The 2,220-nt window shown below is 27.7% G+C and overlaps 2 protein-coding genes across 2 annotated transcripts in view; both read right to left on the bottom strand.

Annotated features, from left to right (window-relative positions):
* Positions 1 to 2,220, bottom strand: part of LOC107477108 (UDP-glycosyltransferase 86A1-like) — a 7,116-nt gene that overhangs the window by 2,676 nt on the left and 2,220 nt on the right. The gene's annotated exons all lie outside the window — the stretch shown is intronic.
* LOC127745747 (alpha carbonic anhydrase 7) lies at positions 534 to 1,914 on the bottom strand (the record flags this gene model as incomplete). The annotated part of the gene is given in 4 exon segments (XM_052259388.1): positions 534 to 560; positions 647 to 755; positions 1,293 to 1,399; positions 1,697 to 1,914. Coding segments are annotated over 4 exon segments (461 nt in total), but the record flags the coding sequence as incomplete, so codon positions are not given.

Raw genomic sequence — 2,220 nt, 5'->3', positions numbered from 1 at the left:
TATAAGAAATATATAATTTTTTTAAAAAATATATTTTATTTTAAATCAATTAACCACTATAAAATGAGATTGATTTGACCAATTAATCAATTATTTATAATCAAATTTTATCTTAATAAATACTACTGATTCAATAATTAGTTTTTGGTTAATCAGACATTTTTTTTTAATTTTCGATCCAATTCTCACAACAATATATAAAACAATTTATAGTAATAATAAATTAGTTGGAAGGTAAAAATTCAGATATAGTAGTCAATTTTACGTGAAATTGATATTAAAAATTATTATATAAAAATTTAGTCAAATTATTTAACTATTTTCAACTATCAAATTTAAATAAAATTAACTATATTTCTATCTAGTTTGAAAATTTGAATGACCTGTTTAAGGACGGTCCAAGTAACACCCTCGATACAAGGAGGAGTAGTCAACGAACCCATGTATCTGTAATACAATTTTGTGTCATTGCCAATGCCAACCACCCTTGGATCAAATACACCCACTGATACATTCTTTCCGGCACTTGATCCATTCAGTGCCTCCAAAGGTTCCTTTAGCTACAAAATTATTAATTACAATTTACAATTTATAATTTAGAATTACGAGAGATAAATAAATTTATTGAGTGCAAAAATTATTGTACCGATAACAATACTGGGTCTGATCTTGTTCCAATCTTGTAAAGTATTCCAATTACTGCTATTTGATTAGTTATTGGAGTTTGATGCACCAGATGTAGCTCTAGATCGAATCTGCAACAATATATATTTAATTTTACTCATAAGTAATTATTGGAAATAATTAAGGTGGTAAAAGGTTCAATTGAGATTCAACTGGTTATAATAAAATAATATATTTATTTAAAAAAAATAATTATATGGGGGTGTATATTTATACGAGTCTATATATAGTTGTTGTGTGGACGAGTCTTCAATAATATTATTTTTCATAACAATCTTTTTATAGTTTTAGTGTGAAATTAAAGATCAACACAAAGAAGAAGAAAAATAAATGTGACGATGGAGTAACTTATGTACGAAGAATAGTGAAAATTTAGGTGAAGTCGACTTCACGTAAAGTTGATACCTAAGAGTCGTTGGATGAAAATTTAGTTGAATCAGTCAAATCATCTAACGACTTTCAGATATCAATTTCATATGAAATCAACTTCACTTGAGTTTTTACCATTAAGATTACGTATTTGGTATTTTCAATGCAAAACAAAAAGTCAGAAATGGTATATGCATGCATGCATGTATGTCTAGTATATATGTATGTATATTACGTACCTTTGTCTATTAATGGTGTGTTCAGATGGAATGTGCCAATGTAAATTGACAAGTGTATAAGAGGTTCCATTAATTTGTAGAGAACTTGTTGGTTCATGAATGTCCAACTAGTCAAACAAATAAGTTGAAAAAGAAAAAAAATTAATAAGGGAGTCAAATTTTATTTGCTTAATGATTATTATATGGTGACACTATATGATCAAGTTTGTTTTACTAATTAAAAAAAAAAGTAAAAACCCATGTGTACTCGCCTTCAGGTGAAGTTGATGGCTGAGAACCGTTAGATGGAAATTTAGTCAAATTAATCAAATTATCTAAATTAACCGTTTTCAGCCATCAACTTTACGTGAAGTCAACTGTACATGAGTTTTTACCTGAAAAAAATACATCAAAATGATATTTACCTGTATTTCATGACCCTTATTCTTAAGGGTAGCATTATTGGAGGGATTGTAGTTCAAGTTAAGGGGTCCTAGTTTTGCTACTTGAACTTTTCTGTCATTTAAATCAATTGGTGATTGCATTTTTCCAGTTTTGCATGTCCTCCATTCTGGCTTTATGTCTCCCCAATGAGATGGTCCTCTATCACTATTTTCATCGTAATTAAACTCGCTCTCATCCTCTGTAATTAATTAGTTAAATAGATAAAAACAAATTAGCACTATTCAAACACATCAAATATATATCATATTCTAATAGTAAAAACTCAAGTGTAGTCGACTTCACGTGAAGTTAATAGTTGAAAGTTGTTAAATAATTTAATTTATTTGACTAAATTTTTATCTAACGACTCTCAACTATCAACTTCACGACTTCACGTGATGTCGATTGAACCTGAATTTCCACAAAAAAAGCACTAGGTCATAAAAAATAAGCGTACATTTGTTTTATATATATTTTTTAAGATTTTATAAAAAATAATAAAATA

The sequence above is a fragment of the Arachis duranensis genome, chromosome 3 (genome assembly GCF_000817695.3).
Source record: "Arachis duranensis cultivar V14167 chromosome 3, aradu.V14167.gnm2.J7QH, whole genome shotgun sequence".
Taxonomy (NCBI): Eukaryota; Viridiplantae; Streptophyta; class Magnoliopsida; order Fabales; family Fabaceae; genus Arachis; species Arachis duranensis.
The sequence above is the reverse complement of the archived record's forward strand: the minus strand, read 5'-3'. Positions and strand labels throughout refer to the sequence as shown.